At 39.3% G+C, this 22,793-nt stretch overlaps 14 protein-coding genes and 1 non-coding gene across 15 annotated transcripts; 7 read left to right on the top strand and 8 right to left on the bottom strand.

Annotated features, from left to right (window-relative positions):
- Nucleotides 1-81: 81 nt before the first annotated feature.
- On the bottom strand, nt 82-849 carry RPS1B (40S ribosomal protein eS1; the record flags this gene model as incomplete). Its single annotated transcript, XM_037288933.1, has 1 exon — nt 82-849. One exon carries the CDS (start codon nt 847-849, stop codon nt 82-84), a length of 768 nt encoding a protein of 255 aa, XP_037144828.1.
- Nucleotides 850-2,458: 1,609 nt separating this feature from the next.
- TEM1 (Ras family GTPase TEM1) lies at nt 2,459-3,253 on the top strand (the record flags this gene model as incomplete). The annotated part of the gene is made up of 1 exon (XM_037288932.1): nt 2,459-3,253. The coding sequence occupies one exon, from the start codon at nt 2,459-2,461 to the stop codon at nt 3,251-3,253; it is 795 nt and encodes a 264-aa protein (XP_037144827.1).
- A 108-nt stretch (nt 3,254-3,361) lies between these two features.
- ORC1 (origin recognition complex subunit 1) lies at nt 3,362-6,349 on the bottom strand (the record flags this gene model as incomplete). Its single annotated transcript, XM_037288931.1, has 1 exon — nt 3,362-6,349. The coding sequence occupies one exon, from the start codon at nt 6,347-6,349 to the stop codon at nt 3,362-3,364; it is 2,988 nt and encodes a 995-aa protein (XP_037144826.1).
- Nucleotides 6,350-6,693: 344 nt separating this feature from the next.
- ECM7 (Ecm7p) lies at nt 6,694-7,932 on the top strand (the record flags this gene model as incomplete). Its single annotated transcript, XM_037288930.1, has 1 exon — nt 6,694-7,932. The coding sequence occupies one exon, from the start codon at nt 6,694-6,696 to the stop codon at nt 7,930-7,932; it is 1,239 nt and encodes a 412-aa protein (XP_037144825.1).
- A 167-nt stretch (nt 7,933-8,099) lies between these two features.
- Nucleotides 8,100-9,182, top strand: SMA2 (Sma2p; the record flags this gene model as incomplete). The annotated part of the gene is made up of 1 exon (XM_037288929.1): nt 8,100-9,182. The coding sequence occupies one exon, from the start codon at nt 8,100-8,102 to the stop codon at nt 9,180-9,182; it is 1,083 nt and encodes a 360-aa protein (XP_037144824.1).
- A 189-nt stretch (nt 9,183-9,371) lies between these two features.
- Nucleotides 9,372-10,439, top strand: ERV41 (Erv41p; the record flags this gene model as incomplete). Its single annotated transcript, XM_037288928.1, has 1 exon — nt 9,372-10,439. The coding sequence occupies one exon, from the start codon at nt 9,372-9,374 to the stop codon at nt 10,437-10,439; it is 1,068 nt and encodes a 355-aa protein (XP_037144823.1).
- Nucleotides 10,440-10,543: 104 nt separating this feature from the next.
- GMC2 (Gmc2p) lies at nt 10,544-11,150 on the top strand (the record flags this gene model as incomplete). Its single annotated transcript, XM_037288927.1, has 2 exons — nt 10,544-10,891; nt 10,968-11,150. 2 exons carry the CDS (start codon nt 10,544-10,546, stop codon nt 11,148-11,150), a joined length of 531 nt encoding a protein of 176 aa, XP_037144822.1.
- A 41-nt stretch (nt 11,151-11,191) lies between these two features.
- On the bottom strand, nt 11,192-12,562 carry ITT1 (RBR-type E3 ubiquitin transferase; the record flags this gene model as incomplete). The annotated part of the gene is made up of 1 exon (XM_037288926.1): nt 11,192-12,562. One exon carries the CDS (start codon nt 12,560-12,562, stop codon nt 11,192-11,194), a length of 1,371 nt encoding a protein of 456 aa, XP_037144821.1.
- Nucleotides 12,563-12,860: 298 nt separating this feature from the next.
- On the bottom strand, nt 12,861-14,510 carry POB3 (FACT complex subunit POB3; the record flags this gene model as incomplete). Its single annotated transcript, XM_037288925.1, has 1 exon — nt 12,861-14,510. One exon carries the CDS (start codon nt 14,508-14,510, stop codon nt 12,861-12,863), a length of 1,650 nt encoding a protein of 549 aa, XP_037144820.1.
- A 304-nt stretch (nt 14,511-14,814) lies between these two features.
- On the bottom strand, nt 14,815-16,584 carry DAK1 (dihydroxyacetone kinase; the record flags this gene model as incomplete). The annotated part of the gene is made up of 1 exon (XM_037288924.1): nt 14,815-16,584. The coding sequence occupies one exon, from the start codon at nt 16,582-16,584 to the stop codon at nt 14,815-14,817; it is 1,770 nt and encodes a 589-aa protein (XP_037144819.1).
- A 281-nt stretch (nt 16,585-16,865) lies between these two features.
- HG535_0E01750 (uncharacterized protein) lies at nt 16,866-17,942 on the bottom strand (the record flags this gene model as incomplete). The annotated part of the gene is made up of 1 exon (XM_037288923.1): nt 16,866-17,942. The coding sequence occupies one exon, from the start codon at nt 17,940-17,942 to the stop codon at nt 16,866-16,868; it is 1,077 nt and encodes a 358-aa protein (XP_037144818.1).
- A 147-nt stretch (nt 17,943-18,089) lies between these two features.
- Nucleotides 18,090-20,168, bottom strand: HG535_0E01740 (Zn(II)2Cys6 transcription factor domain-containing protein; the record flags this gene model as incomplete). The annotated part of the gene is made up of 1 exon (XM_037288922.1): nt 18,090-20,168. One exon carries the CDS (start codon nt 20,166-20,168, stop codon nt 18,090-18,092), a length of 2,079 nt encoding a protein of 692 aa, XP_037144817.1.
- Nucleotides 20,169-20,460: 292 nt separating this feature from the next.
- On the top strand, nt 20,461-20,532 carry HG535_0Etrna7R. The gene has a single exon. It is a non-coding gene; the product is annotated as a tRNA-Arg (tRNA).
- Nucleotides 20,533-20,799: 267 nt separating this feature from the next.
- Nucleotides 20,800-22,092, top strand: NGK1 (hexokinase; the record flags this gene model as incomplete). Its single annotated transcript, XM_037288921.1, has 1 exon — nt 20,800-22,092. The coding sequence occupies one exon, from the start codon at nt 20,800-20,802 to the stop codon at nt 22,090-22,092; it is 1,293 nt and encodes a 430-aa protein (XP_037144816.1).
- Nucleotides 22,093-22,112: 20 nt separating this feature from the next.
- Nucleotides 22,113-22,739, bottom strand: HG535_0E01720 (uncharacterized protein; the record flags this gene model as incomplete). Its single annotated transcript, XM_037288920.1, has 1 exon — nt 22,113-22,739. The coding sequence occupies one exon, from the start codon at nt 22,737-22,739 to the stop codon at nt 22,113-22,115; it is 627 nt and encodes a 208-aa protein (XP_037144815.1).
- Nucleotides 22,740-22,793: the final 54 nt, after the last annotated feature.

Below are 22,793 nucleotides of genomic sequence, written 5' to 3'. Positions count from 1 at the left end.
AGAACCCGATTGATAACCTTAATTAAAAGACCTGGATATTAGAATAGTTTTTTTACGATATTTTATTTTTAATCAATTCATTTAAACAGTTTCCAAGATTTCATCTTTGAAACCAGAAATTTTCTTACCAGTTTCTTCATCAGCACCTTCACCATGCAAAGCCATTAAAGAACCTAGGTCGAATTTTGGTTGTTTCAATAATTTAACCTTTCTAATGTGAACATTTTGTAATGGGAAGATATCCTTTGTAGCATTTTCAATTTCCTTGTTGATAACTTCTGGAATCAATTTAGAAGTTAATTGGGATAGAGTTGAATTTTGAACTTCTCTGGTCAAGATCTCAGAGATAACTTTTCTGATAGCTCTGATGTGAGAAGATTGGGCGTAACAAGTTCTCTTGACTTGGTTAGATTGTTTTCTGGTGAAAGCAATAGCGAAAACTCTCAAAACGTAATCATCAGAAGTCTTAACAGTGACGTTAGCTTCGATCAAAGTTTGCCATTTTCTAACCATAGATCTCAATTTATCAGTGGTGAAGTCCATACCGTGGAAGTTGGTCAACAAGTTTTTACCCTGAACTTCATCAACTCTTAATTTGACCTTTCTGAAAGAATGGTCTTCGGAACCTTGCAAATCTGCAAGACAGACTTCAACAACTCTACCTTTCAAAGCATCAGAAGCACTCTTCAAACCAGTTGATTTGTTGACCAAAGTCTTACCAACGTTTCTGTTCTTGAAGGTGGATGGGGCCTTGATGTCGTACCATTCCTTTTTGGTGAATGGGTCAACGACCTTCTTCTTCAAACCTTTCTTACCTTTAGATAGCCTCTTGTTCTTGCCAACAGCCATTTTTCGTCTGGTTAATTCGGTATAGTTGTCTTGATGAATTGAAAACGAAACTTCAAACTTCAAACTTCAAATTTCAGCTATAATCCAACACCTAGTAATTAAGAATAACTCTTTTTTTTTTCAATTACCATTCCATCCATTCATTGATCGCTCTCTTTGGAATTCCCCCGTTGCAATACTGTGTCTCTGCCCCAAGCACTCTCTGTGTCACGGTGAGTGTGGTCCTGGCCACCGGCTAGAGACACCCCAGTTTTCCTGCCTGGCGTCAGACCGGCTGCCTCGAAGCCCCTGCAACAATGTGGGTCCCACCCGCTGAATGTAGGCTCAGATCGGAACGATCTGAGCCCAGCGTCTCTGGCCAGCCAGCTCCACCACTACCATGCGTCAGGACGGCCAACCAACGCCTGTCGCCCGAAGCTTGGCAGGTCTGCTCTGCCACCGCGACGCAGTCGCTATTTCTAGGAAAAATATACTGAGCACCCAGACCACAGCTAGACAACTAAGGTGTGCGGGTGTGAATTCAAAAACAGTCACCACTTGTGGCATCCGTGTTATGTGATACAGCGTAAGTAACCGTGCACGGCCATCTGACATCTCCGTAACAAATGATCATTAGTGCTTCACGTTTTCCTTCGTCGTCAAAGCTGCCTTATCTCCGTCCGTCTTCGGCAAGCAGAAAAAGTAGCATTCGCAGCCTCGTTTCCAGTTGCCGTTACAGGTTGCTGCCCGTATGGTTGATTTGCAGTAACTCTAAGAGAGACTTCGGCGGCTAGGCAATTTGTTCACCAGGTCTCCAAATTAGGTTATACCCCGATTGGTTGGCAACGTCTTGCCAATTAGATTGAAAAGCTTGCTCTGGAACAAATGGAGCTTCCAAAAGCCCCTTTGGTCCCTCCAGTCACGTTCTCCTCTTACCCTGCTGGGCTACGTCGGAACTGAGCTGATGGGGTACATCGGCGGCTAAAAAAACTATAAAAGACAGCACGAAACACACAGATCCTAGGTTCTCAGTTGGAAACTGTCGCTCACTCTCGAAAATTGCAGGTTGCAGAGGTGAAGGAGCCTGGATCAGGCGAACGGGGCACTGCTCGGCCGGCATTGCGCTCTGCTTGGATGATACAAGTCTGTCGGTTATGGGTAAGAATGAACATTCGCCGGCCGGATATGGAGCCGAATATGGAACAGTATAAATGTTAAGTGAGTCAGTGCGTTGGGAGCAGCCACTCGTCAAGGTCTCGCTGCTCGCTTCTCGGGAACGTGCCAGTTTCCAGGTTACCAGTCCTTTGTGTCAGGGTGCTTGCTGGACAAAGGAGGGACAAAGAGGCAGTGGCTTCTTGCCTTCGCTGAAGGAGGTACCAATGTGCCAAGAGGCAATGTTTTCCCCGATTGCCCGTTTATTCAAGCGTCAAACTGCGACAGTTTGAGACGTGAACGAGATGGGTTTGATATCACGTGACCATCAGAAATTCACCGATTTACTCCCAATCAAGGCATGTTATGGGGTCCCCATATTCAATTGTCTACAGATCGCGAAACACAACGAACCGATAGCAGTTGAAAAGGTGAAAGTGTGCTGCGGTAAACCGCCATAGCCGCATAAATTTACACCATGTCTCAGGAGTACAGAACGAGATCGAGATCGAGGTCTTTCAGTGATCAAGCAGCCACACAGGAAGAAGAAAGACCATTTGTTAATCTTAATATGAATGTAAACATGAGGCCCAAGAATCAGGTAGAAGTACAGATAGGGCTCGTTGGTGATGCACAAGTCGGTAAAACTTCATTAATGGTGAAATATGTTCAGAATGTCTTTGATGAAGAATACACACAAACGCTTGGGGTGAATTTCCTGAAAAGAAAAGTAAGTGTAAGATCTACAGATATCGTTTTTTCATTGATGGACTTAGGTGGTCAAAGAGAATTTATAAATATGCTACCTATTGCTTCTCTAGGCTCCTCGGCAATTATTTTTCTATTCGACTTGACAAGAGCCGAAACTTTAAGCTCAATAAAAGAATGGTTCAGACAGGCGCATGGTTTGAACGATACTGCTATCCCTATACTAGTAGGCACTAAATATGATCTATTTGTAGATCTAGATCCGGATTATCAAGAACAAATGTCGCGAACGAGTATGGAATATGCTCAGGTAATGGATGCACCACTTATTTTTTGCTCTACTGCAAAGTCAATTAATGTTCAAAAGATTTTTAAAGTCGCGCTGGCAAAAATCTTCAGCCTTACATTAACCATACAAGAGATTAACGAGGTTGGGGATCCGCTATTGATTTATAAAACATTAGGTACTGCCAAAAGAGATCAGGATAAGACCGATAATATAAAAAATTCAAACACAAATGTTACCACAGAAAGCCGAAGAAAAAGCCCTACATATACGCAATAGCGGTCAATGCAATTTAAATATATACATATGCGTATTTAAGTACGTGTACAAAGCATAAACCAAATTATTATTAGTGGAGACTGATAAAATAGATTTTCGGAGAACCTATTATAAATTCTTCAGCTCATCATCTAATTCTAATGCTTTCTTGACATCTTCAGCGGATATACATAATTTGACGCAGCTAATTTTTTCGTTTTTGAGACTTTGTTTGATTATAATTCCTGCATCGATCAATTGATTGATTACAAAATCCCATGAAACAATTCTTAATTGTTCGGTAGTTAATAACGTATCCTTTTGGAATAATGTATTACTTATTTCAAGAACAAATCTATTCTTTGCATTCATTTCAATCAATGATTTTATTTCATCAATAATGTCGCCTAATCGTTGCTCCTGTAGGCCACTTTTTTTCATCAAGTTCAAAAGTGCAAACAAAAACAGCTTGCCAGTAAACGATAGTTTACTAATAAATCTTGTCGTTTGCGAGTTGATTGTTTCATTCAAAGCTTTCATAATATGTGATATATGAACTGTTTGTATTCTTTCACTATCATTCGCATCTTCCTCATCCGTGCTTTCCGAAGTGTCATAATGTTTTTCCAATGTTTTTCCATCATATGAATAACCATATCTTGCCATATAATGTTGCTCAGCAATTTCAGCAGCTCTTTTACACACTTTCAACGCTCTTCTTGCATCACCGCTCACACTAGCTACCTTCCTGGATGCTATTTCTATAGCATCATCACTCATTGTCAATTGAACTTTTTTAATATAAGGTGGTAACTCATTATCTTTTTCATCATCAGAATCAATAATGTATGCTGTACCCGTTTTGGTATTCTCGTAAAAGAAAGAGTTATTTAACCCCTTCAAGCGAAAATGAATAATTTCCTTCAATGATTCATAGTCGTAGCCGGTGAACATAATTCTTGTAAAACCAATCCTTGAAGAAACTTTTGTACCCAATTGACGCTCAGGTAAGTCCATCGTGTTAGCAACTGCTATGACGACTAATTTAGCATTTTCATAAGTTGTCCAATTGAAAAAATTGTACATTATATCCTGCGTTTTAGTTACAAGAGCATCCAATTCATCCAGTAATACTACAACTGGCCTTTTTTTGTTTTTAGGCACCTTTTTGAAAAAGAATTCTAAGGATTCCATTGCCGCGCCCCATGTAAGACTTTCACCCATAATCTTGTTCCATAAAACTTCATAACTATCAGTAGGTTTCACCATCTTCAATCCATTAATCTCAACGTACTGAAACAGCGGTAATTCCTTTTGATCTGACGATCTTTGCAGCTCTTTGATCACCTCTCTCACTGTTAGAGTTTTGCCTACGCCTGGTGTGCCTGCAATATATACTGTTGTGGCAGAACCACTTTCAATTGCACTGTATAAACTCAAATATATGGAAGCAAACTCGTTTTCTCTTGCCGGTAAGTAATCTTGAAAGCTTCCCGATTTCAAAATTTCATCTTTATTGTGAGAAGAGTACAATTGTTTCTTAATCTTGGAAAATATTGTTTCCACTATTTGTGTCTCTTCGGAAGATCGAAGCTTGTTCTCTAGGGCTGCAACATCTATATCATTAGAGGATTGATTGAATTCAGCAAGTTCAGTTAAATCTGGAATATCATTGATTGAACCGAATCTTTTCGAAAATGGCGTATATTTCTTTTTGGCCCTAGCGATATTTTTCTTTGTAAACTTGCGAACTAAGGAGCTACCATTGCCTGCCTTAGATGAGGGTGTAGATGATTTGAGAACCTTACGAGCCTTTTTTTCCTTAAGCTCCCTTGATCTTTTTAGTCTGTGCCGTTTAGGCTTGCTTTCGATTTCTTCGTCAATTTCTTGTTCCGAATCAACAATATCATCCTCCTCTGAGCTTTCATTAGAAATATGAGACTGGCCGTCTCCATTTTCCTCTTCATTTATTTCTTCCCGTAGTTCGTGAATCTCTTCTTCACTTGCACTATCACTTGTATCATTTCCAGGCGATTCTGAAACTGGACTTGTGTTTTTTGTCGGCACGTTAGCTATCCGAGCAGAAGATTTGATTGGGCTCGATCGAAAGGTATCTTGGGCATCGGAATAAGCGTCGGAAGGAGGCGATGATGATGACTCGCTTTCAGTGTCTGTAAGATCTCCACTCACATAATCATTACTTTGAGTTCGCCCCCCACTTCCTATTCCATCTTCACTTTTGCTCTGCAATTTTTTGCCTCGTGTTCTTCCTTTATGAACAATGACATCTTCGTCTGATTCCTCTCGTGTTTCTGAACTCGAATCAGATTCGCCTTTGGATCCTGACTCATTATCCGTATCGAACTCGATTTTGATATCTCTGACACTTGCTTTGCGAGACGTTTTGTCGGTAGGTTCTCCTTTGAAGACCGGCTTTTTCAACTTCGCTGAACGACTGTGTGACGTTGTTGTTGGAACTGATATTTTCTTCAAGTGTTCTTCGTACTCTTTTGGATCATATTTGAGCAAAACTCTCCTCTCATTTGTAATATCTATTGGTACAAAATTATCTGCCGTTGGTTCGCACATGTATCGCACGTAAAAGTCTTTATCCGGTACTTTCTCTCTAGACATTGATTCCCATTGTGAGTAGTCCATGATGTTAGCTACTGCAACAAAATCGTTCAGCCATATTTCGGAAATTTCAGCAGTAAGATATATCTCGTCTTTATCAACATCACTCAGAAATTTCTCCTTATAGAAATCCAATGGATGGGATTCTTTAGCCAATTCTGGTTCAAATTTTGCATAATATAATAATGGTTTCAACTCAAACCACCGCAAATATGAAAATGCCCATAGTTCAACCACATTATTCAAAGTATTGAGTCGTATCTCATGAATTAAGTATACTGAATACGTGTTTGTTTGCGCGTCATTCATGATAACAGTATCACCTCTGCCAATTTTTGTACCATCTGAAATTTGTAGCAAAAACGTTAATTCAGCAGAGCCTCGTTTACGAGATCTTCTACCACCATTTTGATTGATAATATTACCATTTTCATCTGTTGTGATTACTTCCCAGCCATGCAGATCCTTCAAGGTTTTTGCCATCTTAGCAGTAGTTTGCAATTATCTGGAATCAATAAAAGGACTCAGAAGATATATTCAATTATGATGTATTGAAACTAATATAGTCTGCTGCGAACGTTCTATGATTTATTTCGCGAACGTCTTTTGTTTGAATCAATTTGCTTTTTTACGTGTTTATGATTTTCTTTAGACCTTTGTTATGCGTCTTTAAACTGCGTTAACATAATAACAATAAAAACAGACCATGCAATATAGAAAGTATTCCAGAGCAGATCTCTGTGTAAAGGCACAGCAAGTTATCGAAAACTTTGAATGGATCTTAGCTATTACGTTCTTATTGAGCGAGTCCTTTTGCTTGCAGAATAATGCGATCTAGCAGGATGTACAAGGCATTATCAAGGCCATTTAGAAATCTCAGCGTATTTGATACACTCGCTTTATGGATCAGATTGACATCGACAGTACTGGCCATCACGTTTGGCTTAATTTTGATTTTGGGTCCATTATCGATGCCCAATCGCATGTGTTTGGCAATGTTCAATACACGCTCTTCAGACATCACACAGGGACTGTTTGAGGAATTGAAAACAGCAGTCGAAGTATTTGGATCAACGAACGTCAACAGTGGAGTTGGTCTCACTACATCAGAAATCATGATATTGACAGAATATACTGCAAAAAAGACGCAGGACCTTCCTCAGTTTATCTCATTCACACTCTACGGAACATGTAGCGTAAAGTTGATATCGAATGAGGTGGCCCAATCGACGAATTCAACCCAAACTGCACCAAACGCCAAAAATTCGACCGAGCAATATTGTCAAACGTCAGGTCCTGGATATGTTTTCAACTATCGTGAAATTCTAGCTCAGCTATCGCTGAACATTGTTTTGGACTATGCATATGAGCAGGAATTGAACTCAGCAATAGGACTGGCATCAGATTACAGCACTTATATGAGTAGTCTGCATGGGAGAAAAGCAAGCTCCGTTGAATTACTTTGTGTCACCATTATGTTTCAAGTAGTAATTTTTGGATTAACATTGTGGTACTACAATATCAAAGGGAGATCTATTAATCCACTCAAAGAGCGAATATTAACGCATACGTTGTCATTGTTATCAGCTGTTTCTTTCATTTGTGGACTTATTGGCGTCATCAATTTGACTTGGATTACATATAGCCTGCGAAAAAGAATAAATAACGAGCTAAATTTACTCGGCTTTTCCCTTACTATAGGACAGCCCTGGTTTGTGTGCCTGTGGTTTTTTACCTTCTTTACTCTTCTCTTAACCATCATTTGGTCAGGCTTAGAATGGTGTGTTACTAACGTCAGTGGACCTTATAATGACGAAACCCGAGATAACATACTAGGATATGAAGCAGGTGTATTAACAACTTGTGATGATCAGATTTCGAATTTTACTGGATTGCTCCCGAGAAACATTAAACATAGTGATAATACTGCTATGTCCAGGACTTCGTCGCGAAGCATAGATCATATGGAAGTGCATGAAATGCAAGATATCTCTCACATTTCAACACACGATAGCAACTTGTCTTATCAAGGGCCTGTAAAACCTTCCTCAACTATGTACTTCTGAAGTTTCCTTTATGTATTTGTAGTTTGTTTTGTTTGTATACTATTTTTTTGTGACGTCGCCAGGCGTTTATTCAATTTCATTATTGTGACGCATGAAATCAAACTATACAAAAATTTGTATAATAAAGCAAGGTTTACTATTGAGTCAACCGAGGAGCCAAGGCAACCATGTTGATTTTCAAGAGATTAATTGTTTGGCTGATTTTATGCGGGTTTACTCTATTGCAGTTCTCACTCTATGTTCCAAGCTTCTCGTGTGCGCTTTCTCCGGGGGTGCCAACATGTGCAGAGCAATTCAGCTTCACCGTTGTTGGTGGTTCAAAAATGACTAGAGAATTGATTGGCAGTATCAAAGAGCTTTTGAAATTAATATCTTATTTGGCCATAGATTTGGGATGGTCGAGCGATCTAGCCGATTCGAGCATGTACGATGACGAAAATCTAGTTAATACGTTCAACGCAGAGAACATTTACAAGGTGAACTATTTCAGCTATTGTAAAAAAACTGATGGGAAGAAAATGTATTGCGTTCGAAATGGCGGTAATGGTATGGATGTAATTACAGTACTGGTCAGAGATGTCGGAATTCAACTCGGCAATATTTCACCATTACACGTCAATGACACAGAGATTTTAGGTGACTCGTTGGTCATAAGCTACCACTTAGCATTGACCTCGATAAGAAAATTCATCAAGGGCGACCGTTCCAGAGATAATGCTTTCTTCAATACATTTCTTCGCGTGAACCCAGAAGATGCTCCACAAGAAAAGACAAACACATCTCTGTACAGTAAAGGTGTCGAAATATTACATTGTCTTCGGTTGTTCAACCAGTTGCTCTTTTTTTTGCAAACTTCAGAAATCATAGTCAGTTTTTCTTTCTTCCTGGCTGTGCTGGGATTTGGAGTCGTTTTGACCTTTCTTAAAAGGCAGTGTATATTGCCTGCAATTCTCAAACTGATGTGCTCCTTACTAGTCTCTGTCGCAGCAATATCTTTATTTTGCACAATAATTTATTTGCTACTACTTAAGTCTTTGGAGCCGTCAAGTAATAGTACCACAGCACCCACGGGATGGGAATTATTAGAACTGCATGTGGGCAAAGGTTTTGTGATTAGTTGTGTCAGATTGGCAATCCAACTCTTCCTATTACCTTTCACAATCATCATAGCAAATCACTACACTATGAAAGAGCCCAAAAAGCCCGTATTGGAATCTAAAAGCGCTTGTTTCAACGCGGATGAAGCATGAATTTCCTTTTCCCTTCCATAAGTTCAGATTTTTAGACATTTTTATTTTCTAATAGCGCGACTTGAAAAAACTATCAGTTTAAACAATATAAGTTACGTGTACAATGCAATAACTTCAGCCTAGAAAGATTACTGTAACCATTCAACCTGGTCATATTACTGGTGAATATGGCTGGTTTGAAAACTTTTGATGCATTCCGTATGTTTCCAGCACTCTGACGCATTTTGTCTTCAATTGAATACTAACAACAGTTGGAATCATATAGCCAAAACGGATGAGACTTATAAGAAAAAGTCAGCAAAGGGTGGTCTAGGATCACTATTTACATATTTTGTTCTTTTGTTCATGGCATGGACTGAATTTGGAAGTTATTTTGGTGGATATGTTGACCAACAGTACAGAGTTGACGGTGAAGTAAGGGAAACTTTTCAGATAAACATGGATATATCCGTGAAAACTCCATGTAAATGGTTACAAGTGAACGTCAGAGACGAGACTTTCGACCGTAAACTTGTTTCGAAAGAGCTTGTTCTTGAAGACATGATCTTTTTCGTTCCAGGACATGCCAAGCTGAATGATATGAAATCAATCGTGTCTCCTAACATGGACACAATTCTCGGTGAAGCAATTCCAGCACGATTTAGAGATACACCCAGTTCTGAACTATCTGGTGGAGATGGCTGCCACATATTTGGGTCGATACCAGTAAACAGAGTATCTGGAGAACTGCATATCACAGCTAAGGGCATGGGGTATCGAGATAGCCAAAAAGCTCCAATAAGTGAGGTTGATTTTTCACACGTCTTCAATGAGTTCTCCTACGGTGTATTTTATCCTTATATTAACAATCCATTGGATAACACAGCTAGATTGAGTGATGCAAACACTTTGGTTGCTTACAGGTATGACACATCAATTGTACCTACTGTTTACGAAAAACTGGGAGCAATTGTAGACACCAATCAGTTTGCTGTTAGTGAGCGCCATTATACCCTTAATGGTCACGGTAGCACCAGGGGCATCAGTGCCCCAGGTATCTTCATTAAGTATGATTTTGAACCTTTGTCAATTGTTATCAGAGATGAGCGCATATCTTTCTTCCAATTCGTTGTTAGACTTGTAGCTGTTCTTTCTTTTATCGTGTACATTGCATCTTGGATTTTTATTATCCTAGATACTGCCTTAGTGTCTGTGCTGGGGCCCAAATGGTCTTTGCGCTATCAAACAGACTCGCCATCTAGAAATATTTTGGATTAATTCAAGCAGCGCGTTTTAAAAAGTACATACAGATGTTCTCTATATATATAAAAAGTACGTAATAACACAATCGATAGCTTTTCAAACTATCGATAAGTGCAGAAATGTTAGAAGCAGTAAGATCTGGTGGGAAAATTCCTGAACAAGCAAATATGTCTAATTGTATGTCACTACGTGATTTAGCCGCCGAGTATAAAGGGAAGGGCCAGGAAGACGACATAAAGAAGCAGCTGATGAAAGAGGAAATTTTAATTCGAATTCAGGAAACAACGAAGTTGATACATGAAACGTCTTCAAAACCAGTAGATGAAAGTAATGGAGGAAGCAATAGTGAAAGCGGCCATATTGAAAAAATGGAGTGGGATTCGCTATATGAGCTGTCAGCCAATGTCATGGATGATTACACAAGACATGTGGATTCCATTCTTGCAGATTTGGATCAACTGTACCAAGTATGTTCTGTTCTTTAGTCAAGCAAATATTATTTCATTTCTGCATCACATTCAGAATTACTAACACGATATTTAGAAGCAATACCTATGGCAGGAATCCGCCTTTGTGATAGACTCCCATAGAGGGGCAGCGGTTATTGGCAAAGCTGAGGGATGGATGAAACTGAAGGAGCAGCATTTAGATCACAAGCTCGAAGAATTCGAAAGGTCCGCAAGTGTTATCAAAAGCACTATAGAGAGACTCACTACAGGAAAATGATTGTCAATTATATCAAGTATTTTATACATACATCTAATTTGCTAAGAATTTGCACCAGGCATTCCTTCAAAAAGTCGGCCATAACAGGAAGAAAATGGCTCTCTAAAATGTTCGTATGGATCTTCTGGATTTAATAAGCTGCCACATATATAGCAAAATAACGTTTCGCAAACAGCGCATTTCATTTTGTTACATCCTTCACTTCTTTGAACCACAAGTCGACACTGGGGACATCTTTGTAAATCCGAACCTTCTTCTGCTATTGCCATATCAAGCATTTTTTCCGCGATATACTCACCACACCCGTGCTCCAGGATCTTTCTCCCGTATTTGGTTTCTAAAGATTTTTTTCGTTGATCCGTTGTTAGAGCATCCATATATTCTTCTATTATATCGTCTGCTATTTTGAGCTTCTTTCCACATTTGTTATTATAGCCATGCCAAGAATGAAGGCAATTGAAGCAGAAAGCGAATTTACAGTTTGGGCATTGAATCAAAGTTTCATTCAAATCATCTTTTATACACCAGTAATCACATCTTGGACAAGCAATGCTTGCGAGCATACAGTATTTAGAAAGTCTTACTGCTTTTTGTGCGTGAAAAGAGTCCTTGTATCTTTTACAAAGCTCAGCGGACAAAATATCATTGAAGAATTCAAAAGGTATGGCGGGTGTAAATAAGTCTTTCTTAAGCTTGGAATAGTCTTGATACGTCGAAAAGTCCAGTTCTTGATATTTACACTCGGGGCATCGTACTCGGTCTATATTTCCTCCCTCAATCATTGATGCAAAATAAGATTTGGTGCAATCACTGCATAAATAGTGAAGGCACGGGAGTTTTACCATTTTGGTGCCTTTCTTTGTTTCCATGCAGATAGCACAATTAAAGTTACTTCTTTCAAACTTCTTACACTCTACATCATCGTAAAGCCTCACGAACTTGTTGTAGATTTTCTTGGAGTGGCATTTCAGCTTCCCGTCATTAAATAGAATTTCCGCACTATCCTCGGTGAGGAACCCAAATATCAACATTAGTAAAGGGGTGAAAGCGTCATATAATTCTGATTGTGGATCAACAAATCGATCAAATTCAGAGTGAATAGCCTCACAAAGTACTGAAATATGTTCTTCTGACATCCATTCGGATTCGATGGAGAAGTTGATGTTTTGGGGGTACTCAGATGGTTTAACGCTAAAAGATATCATATCGTCAATCATCTGAGAGAAGGGCAAGCACTGATCTTCGTATTCCACCAACAGATCAACAGATAAGGACATTTTGAAAGGAAGGGAACCCATCATTGGGGTGGAGCTACTCTCCTCAATTTCCTGCAGCGCTGTATCGAGAAGTAACTCTGGATACATATCCATCAAAATGCTTAGATCCTCTTTCAAACTAGCACTTTCGCCCATAACTTATTTTTGACATGAATTAAAAGTAATAGGGACCTTTAATGGAGTCAAATATTGGCTCTTTCTCAGTTCTCCCTCCATTTATTCTTCTATTATTTTGCATTTTAACTATAGTTATTGTTCTTTATTTTTTTTCAATATGTTGAAATGGTGTAAAACTGCAACAAATAGTTAAAACTCAAATTCAGCTGCTAAAAGTAAATCAACAAAAAAACAGGGAAATCTTGATTATCCGTTTTGATTATTTATTGGTATGCTACTTATACATAAATCGCATGATTACAAAATCTCATTTCTATCATTCTACTTTTGGCTTTTTAGCTGGCCTCTCAGCAGAACCGCCTTCTTCGTCACTACTGGCAGCAATATCAGAATTATATTCTTCGGCAACATCGTCGTCATCTGAGCTTGCGCGAAATTCTTCGTCAAAAGATTCTTCGTCTTCACCAGCAGATCCCATATTTATATCCTCATCTTCAGAATCAGATCCAAGGGCGCTCTGTAATCTCTCTTGAGCTTCCTTATCTTCATTCTTCACTCTTAAATTCTTCGATTTCAAAAACTGCTCCAATAATTGCTGCTCCTCTTTACTAATGTTTGCAAACGTCGTAAAGCCTCTGTTAGAACGAAGTAGGACTTCCAAATCAAAAGTCTTTGACGATGTTGAAGTTTGACCTGCTCTTGAAATATTCACAGAGCTTACATCAGAAAATGGAATATATAGAGTTGGCTTCGTAAGGAAAAAAAAAGCATTATCCAAGGGGTATAAATAGCCTTCGTTAGCTTTATAAGAGCAGGATACTGCACATTGCTCATATTTCGATTTATACGCACCTGGAACAATGACTCTTTTACCCGTCAGACCCTTTAGAACGTGGCTGATAACGATATGAGATTTTGCGTCATATTGCTTTTTCAGTTTGTCTTTATAATTTTTCTCAAAATCATCGTCCTCGAGATTAAGTTGTACTTCCGTCTCTTCATCTTTTTGAAACTGCATTACCAAAAATGGATACGTAGTTTGACCTTGACGTAAAGGTGGCTCAATCGAGAGCACGATTAAATGATGAATATCATCTGCCTTTGGCAAAGAAACGATTCTCTGGATTTGACGATGTTGCAACTTATATTCATAAGTCTTACCTCTAAGCCTGATAGAGTTTCTGTAGATATCAATATCATAACGACCTCTGGGCGTGGCAAAGAAAACGTCTTGGAATGATACAATAGAATCACCAGCTACTTCACCTATATCGGCCTTTGCTTTTAACTCTTCATGGAAAGCTTCTGCCATAGTTCTTTCCTCTTTAGACTCCTTCTCCACATTCTCATTCTCATCTTCCTCCTTTTTTGGCACCATTTCCCCTTCTTCTTCTTTCTTTGGCATTTCTTCCTCATTTCCATCCGAGACAGCACCTGGAATGTAATACCTCATCTCAACCATTTCGTCACCCGCTGGTTGATAATTCTCATCCTGAATATTAAATTCGATCGCCACTTCGTTCTTGGAGGTTAAGTTAGAGTTGTTTATATGAGCATATGGAATCTCAAACGCTGGTTTACCATTTACGGCAAATACCATCTCATTCCTAGTCAAATCAAGTTTTCCCCAATTCCATCCACGTAACGAGTGTTCCTTTTGCTCTATCTGAACGTTGAAACGACGATGGAAATCATTTTTGACCAAATTGAAATCCTCTTGTGAAAACCCATCTAGTTGTACGACACCTTGATTTCTAGTATTTATTTTCAGCTCATATTCTCTGCAGCCTCTACTCCACTGAACTGTATATATTTCAGTAGCTGGTAATAGAAATGGTGCCTTAGATTGACTAGCTGCTGAACCACCGCTGGCAGTGGCCTTCCAACCTAATCCAGAATCCGCAATACGGAATCTTCCGCTGAACTTTGACTGGTTCAAGTATATTCTATCAAAGTCTGTACTCATTTATGATCAAATATCTCTCAGGACTTGTAATTGAGTTTCTGTAGAAGGTTTGTTATGTTTCCAAAGTAGCCTACACGACCTTCTTTATAACAAGCTTTTTACATTGTGATTCGTATCAACTAAATGAAACCCGTCTCAGATGACGACTAATGAAGAATTAACGTTTATACTGTTGTTAATGTCAGTAGTGTACAGCATAACCTATAATCGAGAAGAAGCGCATTCTTTAATATGTTGCATATCTATTCTACTTTATATGAATGTCAAATTACAGGATATCATGAAAAGATGACTTTGAATCCGTTTATAAAACCGATTGTACACCCTTCATAAATTCCACGATACCTATAGCACCAGGATCTTCAATGTTGGATGAGTCTCCCACATACGAAGCTCTACCGAACGCTGCTTCTGAGTGTGCTGTTGATTTTGCCCCCTTATCTGCCGCTTCCACAGCTTTGTTGTAGTCTTTGGACCTTGCAAACTCTTTGACAAATGGGTCGAGTGCGTCAACCATTGTAGAAGCACCTGGCCTTGCCTTTGTATATTTATAAAGAGTGTTAAGACCAATTTCAAATGCTTTACTTGCGATTTCAGGAGTAACCGGTTCTTTGGCGTTTTTGCAGATGTCAATCAAACCATGTGAAATGCCTGAAACTAAAATCGAGTATAGCCCTCCGGAGGTACCACCCATTGAGCTTTCGATGAAGTCAGCTATTTGTGCAGTTGCTTCTGAAAGTGATTCCTTCGATATTCTATCCAGGTTTTCTGTGATTCCCTTCACCCCCGCAACCAAAGTATAACCGCAATCACCGTCACCGACTTTGGAATCTAAAGATGTGATATGAGGTTCACTTTTGATAACTTGCTCCGCACCAGCTTTCATCCACTTACAAAGTGCATCGTAGTCGTAGGCACCCGCATCTTTAACTTCAATTTCATTTTTTAAGATGTTTTCATCGAATTTAGGGCCTTGCGTGTCTGTATTTGCAGAAAGTGGCCATGCTGGTGCATCTGTAGGCGCATTGAGAAGATCAAGAACATTTTCAACATTGGAAAATTCTTTTTTCAATTCTCTAGAAGCCTTGGAAGCATTCAGTAACGTGATACTGAAACCATCGGCATTAAATGAAGTCATCAAAGTACCGGCAATAGTTTGTACCGGCGTGATGTTATATTCCTTCTTTAATAGATCAGTAGTCTTTGATACAATTGCCGAAATGATTAGGTTAGATACACCTCCGAGGTTATTAATCAGTAATACCACTTCATCATCTTGATTAAAATCGACGAAGTATCTATCTTTATCGTTTGGATCCAATAATTTTGGAAGCATGTACTTGGAAATAAGCTCCTCAGTGGAAGGAATTGGTTCAAGAACTTTGACACCTGGCTCATTATGAATACCCATACCCAATTCCATTTGATTTTCAGTTAGCTCACTTTCAAATTTTCTTCCCGGAACTTTACAATGGTCCAATGAAGAACCAATTGTAACTAAACTATCGGTGATTATATTAGCCACCTTTTCACAGCCTTTAACACCGTATTTACTCGAATACTCTTCTGCAAACGCCCCAACAATCTTATGAACCAAAACAGTACCCGCTAGTGCCCTTCTACCAACTTTTCCACCTTTTTCACGTCCGACAGCAACATCATCACCGACAACCGCCATACCACAGTCAATATCCAAGACTCTAGCTCTCTCGGAAGATAAACCAAAATGCAGCACATCTCCTGTGTAATTTTTGACTATCAACAAAACACCTGACGCATTCTCATTGACAATTCTCACACCTTTCACAATTTGCTTGGTAGATGGAGATGCAAAGATATCACCGCAAACAGCACCGCCCAGCATACCTTTACCGACATAACCGGCGTGCACTGGTTCATGTCCACAACCACCACCAGAGATCAGGGCAACCTTTTTCTTATCTGTCTTTCTGAATAAAAACTTCTCCTCAGGGACCAATGTAATCGATGGATTGGCAAGTGCAAATCCCTTTAAACTTGCCTCAAGAGCATCATCTATCTCAAATGACTTCACATTCAATTCTGCTTCGCTCATTTCACTGGGTTAACTACTTATGTCTAGCTGAACTTTATAATCAGATCTATATCCTTCTTAGCTTCAGAGCGGCAACAAAATTTTCGTTAGCTATTGCCAAGTATCTTTGTTGCCCGTCTTATATATCTACGTTTGTATAATCGGGTCGTCCCCTAGACGGCCAATTGCTATTGCAATAACTTTTGAGGGAGTTTTGAGCTTTCCGTCTCGAGAAAACAAACCGACGAACCAATTCAGGCACACAAAAGTAACATAGAGACGGAACAATAGGAATTGGATCATTAGATCCGATTATAAGTCTTTACTATCTCTAAGTTTTCTATTTCGTGGAACACGAAATAATGATCCTGCTTGAATTTCTGTAGAATCGCCGCCATACTTATTGCTATGCTATCACCGTTTGGATCCCTCGGGCTACTTCTAGAGCTCCTTGGATACTCGTTGAACTGCAGCTTCTTGAATTCCGGACAATTGCAGCAAAAGTAATGTAGCGAGTATGAAATTCTCAAGGTTGTGAAGTAGAAAATCTTGAACCATTCTTTCATAAAATCCGCAGAGATAGTTTTGAGCAAGGTTTCAAGATCTCTTTTCAGTATCAGGTTCAAAGTTTCGTACTTTGCTTTAGCGAGAGCGAATTTCTTGTCCAACTTATTTGCAGCCTCAATTTTACGTGCAGTGTTCGAGTGACTGCGTGATTGCTGCGATTTGACCATCTTATCACAAAGTCCGCTGAGTTCCAAATTTGCCTGTTCCCTACAACGTATCGTTTGCGATATACTGCAACAGATATGCATCAAGGTATTGATTGGCATTTGAACGCTGCTTTCGAAAAAAACCATGTCATTTTCAACCCTTTTGGATATGACACTTACCTGTCTGTTCAGTCTTTCAATATCTATTCGATTGTGCTTATTTAACGTCTCAGCCAGGCCCGCGGATAGGTAAAAATTCCTCAGAATATCCACAGTTCGTGGGTTTGAATCTCCCGGACTGGATGGACTGGATGGACTGGAAACCTGAGAGCCTGACAGGCCACCCGCCGTAGTCAAAGCTGTATCATCTAGGAGTCGACGAAAAGATTCAGTCACCATCATCGTTTGGTAGAAGAATGATCGTATTGAAAGTTTATAATTCTCGCAAGATTGAAGAAGGGCTTTCAAATTGGAAAAGATGCATTTGAACCTTATATGCTGCTCGTTGAAGTGCGGATCGACTAGTCGAGATTCTGAGTGCCAGTTTTGCCTCAGAAAATGTGATCCAGAAGATGATCTCCTTTTTGGTATTTTGATTTCCGATTTGTCGTGATTCTGCTCTTCAGGACTGCCGGAAGCGATTAGAGGACTAAAAGAAGAACTCATATCTGATGAATTAGTTCAAAAGTGTCTTCGAATTAGCGGATGTATACAATGCTCGTTATACATACGTTATAGATGTCTTCTTGTTTCTTTGACCATTTGTGCTTCTGCGTTTTCTTTTTGTGACGCCCGTCGCTTGGCGCTAATGTCTCAAGGGTGGCCATGGTTGATGCTTGGCCAAGCAGAAATAGTTTTTCTCTTGCTTCCTGTGTCAAAGGCGTGGTCACTACTTTGTATGATATCTGCCACTTCCGAACTCTGAACTTTTGAGAACTTGGAAACTTTGATGCAATGGTCAATAAACGATCTCATGAGCTCGTCGGTACTCTCTACAATTTTCCGAGCAAATTCAGGGTCTGAAGAATTTCCTGATACTAATGAATCCCTAAATGCCTTCACTAAGTTGAAATTCTTCTGTAATTTCTTGATATATATGGTATCCGAGATGTCCAACGATGGTAATCGTTTCAGTATTACTATACAGGCGTAGAACATCATAATATAGACATGGTTGGGCAGAAACTGAAACACATTACGGATATCAATGTCGTGGGTGGCAATTTTTAGCAGACTACTAGCAGCAGATGTCGCTATTTCATCTGATGCATTCTTGAAACTCGATATATCGTTACAGTCCTTTAACTTCCAAACTTCCATCCAGTTGGATTTCCTTTCAGCACCGTTGGTTAACCTAGTGCCTCTGTTGAGTAGCCAATCTGTGTTTATGTGCATACGGGCAAAATTGTAGTAAAGAAGTGTAGATTTGAAGCACCAGGCGTCATTCTGCACATCTATGCTCTGTAGCGTTATTGTCCAAGAAACCATCCACCTATCTAAATCCATGTTGTTTTTCCAAGGTATCCCGAGACTTGATGGTTGAAGCAGAGCCGATATGGCATCTGAAGAGAGATCAGGTCGGTGTTTACGGTGAAAAATGGATTCGATGGCCATATGATATTCTGTGAGGCCGCATAGCCTTATATCTTGTAGTTGAGATGAATTTATTCGTATTTTTTCATGTTTAACCTCGTTCAATAAATTCAATTGCTTATTAGTGGCAATTTCATCTTTACCAAATGTGGAGTTATCTTCTAGTATTCTCTTGATTTTAGAATTTTCGATGCTTTCAACAAGGTGTCTTCGACTTGATAAGATGACGGGTTCAGACTGCTTGTAAACAGAAGGACTCTTCTGTGACAGTAGATTTTGCGCACCGTCCACAATATAAAGGAGGCACCAGAGTTTCCATGATTGATTATTACCTTCTTCCATTTGCTCTTCATCAATCTTCCATGTCCGCGCCAATTGTAACGCAATGGACAAATATAAACGATTTCCTTCGAACCATAAAGAAGCAATTACTAATGCGAGAATGACTCTCTCGACTTCCTTAAATGAAGAGACAGAATCGCTGTCACTGAGTAATTGAGAAGCAAACCAGCTTAAACTTGCTACCAACTGCTCTAGTTTTGCTGTCAATGTCGGATGATGTCTACAAGCAACTGCACAAATGGAAACTAATAGCAGGGGCGATTCTTCCCAGAGTTCACCTGCAGAAACAGCCTCAAAATTATAGCCAAACATGTGACTAGACATTTTATGGGTGAATAGGTCGAGGAGCTCTGCAGCCTCAGTTAGTGTGATTATTTCATTTGCCCGAAAATCTGTAGTCGAAGCTGTTTGTTGTTCCTGTGAGATAATTTCACTTAACGATGGTAAAGACACATCCGATTTGATTCTATTATATGAATGTTGCTGAAGTTCCTCCAATTGTGATTGTAAATGCTTTATCTGCTGAGAGGTCTCAACTCTGTTATTTTGAAACATATTCATTACTGAGCTCAGTGCATTTTGCAAAACTACGAGCTTTTGATCCGCATTTTGCCCCGCTTGATCCGATGAATGCCCATCAGAAAGAGTTGATGCCTTTAAAGTTTGCCCAATAAAGGATTTGGGATCGCTCATATCTGGGAAAAAACGAGCAGACGTAGTCAAAGAAACTGGTGTCAATTGTCGAAGTGGTTGCGTGTTCCCAGTAAAATGGTGTCGCACAGCGGACTCATTTTTTTCGTTTGATGACTTTGTTTTGGATGTTTCAGGATAGTGACACGGTATGCCTTGTCTAATGCAGCGTTCACAGGGAAGTGATGAGCTATAGATGCACTTCAATTTCTGTCTCTTACAGGCCACGCATGGTTTGGTTCTTTTCCTTGATTCATAATTTCCCATTCCTCTATAATCCACTATCAATTAGATTCGATTATAAGTAATAATCAAAGAAGTCCTCTCACTCTATGCGGTTTTGGATTTAAATGTCTCAATAATGCTTTAAGGATAACATCAGATCAGGCAAGTTAGAAATCCTTTGCCAAGGTTTTATTACTTCCCAAACTAAGTATTCAAGCAGATTAAAAGAATTGATAGAGATCTTTCAATGAAAAGTCTAAATAACTATCGAGCACCCCTGATGCTCAAAGCAGTAGCTATACCACTTAAGCGCCCCGCAAATTTATAAAAAGTAGCTCGCGTGGCGTAATGGCAACGCGTCTGACTTCTAATCAGAAGATTGTGGGTTCGACCCCCACCGTGAGTGTTTTTGTTGCATATATAGAGGAAGTCCCTTATTTCAGGTAGTGAAACACTACTTGTGATATCTCATAAAGCAACTGATAGTTGTCTAGTCTAATTGCGATCAATTTAATTTTTATTGACTTGGTCCTTCGAGCATCACGACCGGAAAGAAACCATAATAAACTTTTGATTAAAGCTGAGGGTATTACGATAACGAGATAACGAGATAACGAGATAACGTGATAAGCTAAAAAGTACAGATAGTCTCAAAATTATTCAATCCTGAGCTATGGCGTCCTATCACACTATATTGGACGAGCTGACCAAAAGCATTCTTCCAAAATCTTCAATTGAACAAATCATAGAAGAACTTGTTTATGAGTGTCGACATTGTCTTGAAAATAGTGATATTTCTATGCTTCCCAATGGTGTAATTCAAAGAACAGTATATTACGATTTTTACCAATCTTGCCGCTCTAGCGTTCCAATCTTAGCTATTGATTTTGGAGGCACGAAATTAAAATTTGCTGTTATCACCATGCCCGAATGTATTCTTCAGTATCAAGATGAATTTAATCTCGAATCAGGCCAGGTCGATCTGAAATTTTTTGATGCTATAATTAGACGAATATATCTGAGCTTGTTTGAATTTCTGAGAAATGGCAAATGTGCTGAACCCATTACTGTTTCGGTGACATTCAGTTTCCCATTAACCGCTGAAAATGAAATTGTAACCATGGGTAAAGGCTTCCACATGTCCGAGGAAGTCAAGGGTCTCAATGTTCTAAGTATCATAGACGCTTCCTTTCAAAGAATTTTCGAAGAGTTTGATGAGCCGTTATTCACCGTCGAAATGGGTGAAATAGTTAATGATTCAGTAGCCGTGTATCTCACTCACAGAATAAAGAACAAAGAAAGTAGTATTGCCTTGGTAGTGGGAACGGGGCTCAATGCTTGTTTTGAATTACCTTCATCGCGTTTACCATCGAAGAAAAGGCCAAAGAACGATAATGAATTCACATGTCTAAATACAATGATTAATGCTGAGGCAGGATTCCTCGGCAAAAAAACGGTTAATATAACTCAATTCGATATTGTTGACAATCCAGATTGCGATATGCCATTAGAATATGTAACATCGGGGAAATGGTTACCGCAAGCATTGCAGAGAATTTTGAAACACTATAATATTCTAGGTCCGGAGTTGGATTTTATTGACGGTCGCTGGATGATTGACATAATTGAAGGCAACCAAGTTTTTGAACGTCTTCAGATTGAAGTATCCACCATACTACTGATTCGTGAAATCGGTAAAATCCTTCTAAAAAGAGCCGCCTTTTATCTTGTCGCGACGCTAATTTCTATATCTCGACTAATCCAACAGCCACTAAGTGATACATTAGAGGTCGGGTATGTGGGTAGTTTCTTGGCGCACTCTTCCTACTATAAAGGGCAAATTCGTAAATACTCTAATGATCTCATCAAGCTACGTTTTTTAGCGGACAGCAATTTAATTGGTAGCGCCATTAAAACTTATCTAAAAGTCTTTTCTATAAAAACGGAGGCATGTACTGACAAATAGTCTTATGTAATCAACACAAATTAGGGCAGACTTTCCACATAGCCTATCTCGGGATATTTGGCTCGAAAAAACTGTAACCATGAATCTACTCTTTCTAGTTCTGTAGGCGTCAAACTACTTAGATCATGAGAGCAATCCCGACTTAGGACAGAAATATCCCATTTTGGATACGCAAATAACCTTGAACAATCTCTACCTGTGAATTTCTTATATGGTCCCCATTCCCCGTAGAAGCGTGATCCACTTGTCACATCAAATACATGGCCTTTTACACTAAGCAATATTCTGTGTGATTCACTATTACTTCCGTAGTTCGATAAGTCGTCCGCCGAGAAAGGTATTGGAAGATTATTATGCTTTTCAAACCAGTAAGATGGAATTTCTAGGGGACTCTGTGGTTCTGTATACGCGTGTCTTCTGAAAGGCTGCCAGTACCAGCTGCCTATAAAAAATCGACAAATGCAGCAATATGCCATTATGAGACCGGCAAATATTCTTAAAAGATCAAGTACTGAGAATTTGACATCAACGACATCATCGCTAAATGAACTCTTTACTCTTAGCTTTTCCTTTCCAGCCATTTGCGAATTTCTGATGTTTGAACTTAAAACTGTAAAATTACTTTGTCTCTTTACTATTCGCATCATAAACAAATTCGAGCATTTTCATTCAAGGTAATTTCCTCTGTATATTTATTTAAA

This window comes from Zygotorulaspora mrakii, chromosome 5, assembly GCF_013402915.1.
Source record: "Zygotorulaspora mrakii chromosome 5, complete sequence".
NCBI lineage: Eukaryota > Fungi > Ascomycota > Saccharomycetes > Saccharomycetales > Saccharomycetaceae > Zygotorulaspora > Zygotorulaspora mrakii.
The sequence above is the reverse complement of the archived record's forward strand: the minus strand, read 5'-3'. Positions and strand labels throughout refer to the sequence as shown.